This window comes from Wasmannia auropunctata, unplaced genomic scaffold (assembly GCF_000956235.1).
Source record: "Wasmannia auropunctata unplaced genomic scaffold, wasmannia.A_1.0 LD271015.1, whole genome shotgun sequence".
Taxonomy (NCBI): domain Eukaryota; kingdom Metazoa; phylum Arthropoda; class Insecta; order Hymenoptera; family Formicidae; genus Wasmannia; species Wasmannia auropunctata.
In genome coordinates, this window is record NW_012091875.1 from 1 (window position 1) to 622 (window position 622).

General features: G+C 36.3%; 1 protein-coding gene across 1 annotated transcript; it reads left to right on the forward strand.

The window, feature by feature from the left end:
* Nucleotides 1-49: 49 nt before the first annotated feature.
* LOC105462092 lies at nt 50-618 on the forward strand (the record flags this gene model as incomplete). Its single annotated transcript, XM_011708620.1, has 2 exons — nt 50-356; nt 533-618. Coding segments are annotated over 2 exons (393 nt in total), but the record flags the coding sequence as incomplete, so codon positions are not given.
* Between the last annotated feature and the right edge of the window lie 4 nt (nt 619-622).

The window sequence follows — 622 nt, forward strand, 5'->3', positions numbered from 1 at the left end:
CATGTGGAGACGTAGATGTATGTTACTTATTAAAATTCAAAATTTGCAGACGGAAGATTTTATGGAACCTGCAACAGCTGGACCAAGTGGAATAGGCCGTTTAATATCATCGACTCCTGCGGTACAAGCAGACATTAGGACTGTAACGTCGCATAGGTCTGACTTAAATTCGTTTGTTTCGCCGACTAATAATGGAATAGCAAATGGAATGGACGATAATTCGGAATCCAGTGAAAGTACTAGTGGATGCAGTTCGCTTATTCCACAGATAAATAGGCACGAAGGCCCATCAAACTTGTTGTATAGTTCATCGTTTACTAGTAGAAAGAGGCACGTCGATGATAAATTGACATTTAGTGAGTATAAATTATATATTGCATAGAAGTTAATCATAAATGTGTGACATTAAGTTAATTTACTAAATGCGTATAAGTTAAATGCTAAAGTTTCGTACTCGGCCGAAAGTAATTATTTTTAAAGAGGAATAATACGTCGATACATATGTTGCACAAGTATTATCTTTTTGTTTCAGCTAATCATTTACAATCTCCAAGGTCCTTGTTTCTAGACAGTAATTCTCGCGATACTTTAAGCAGTCGTATGCCGTCTTCTGCTTGAACAA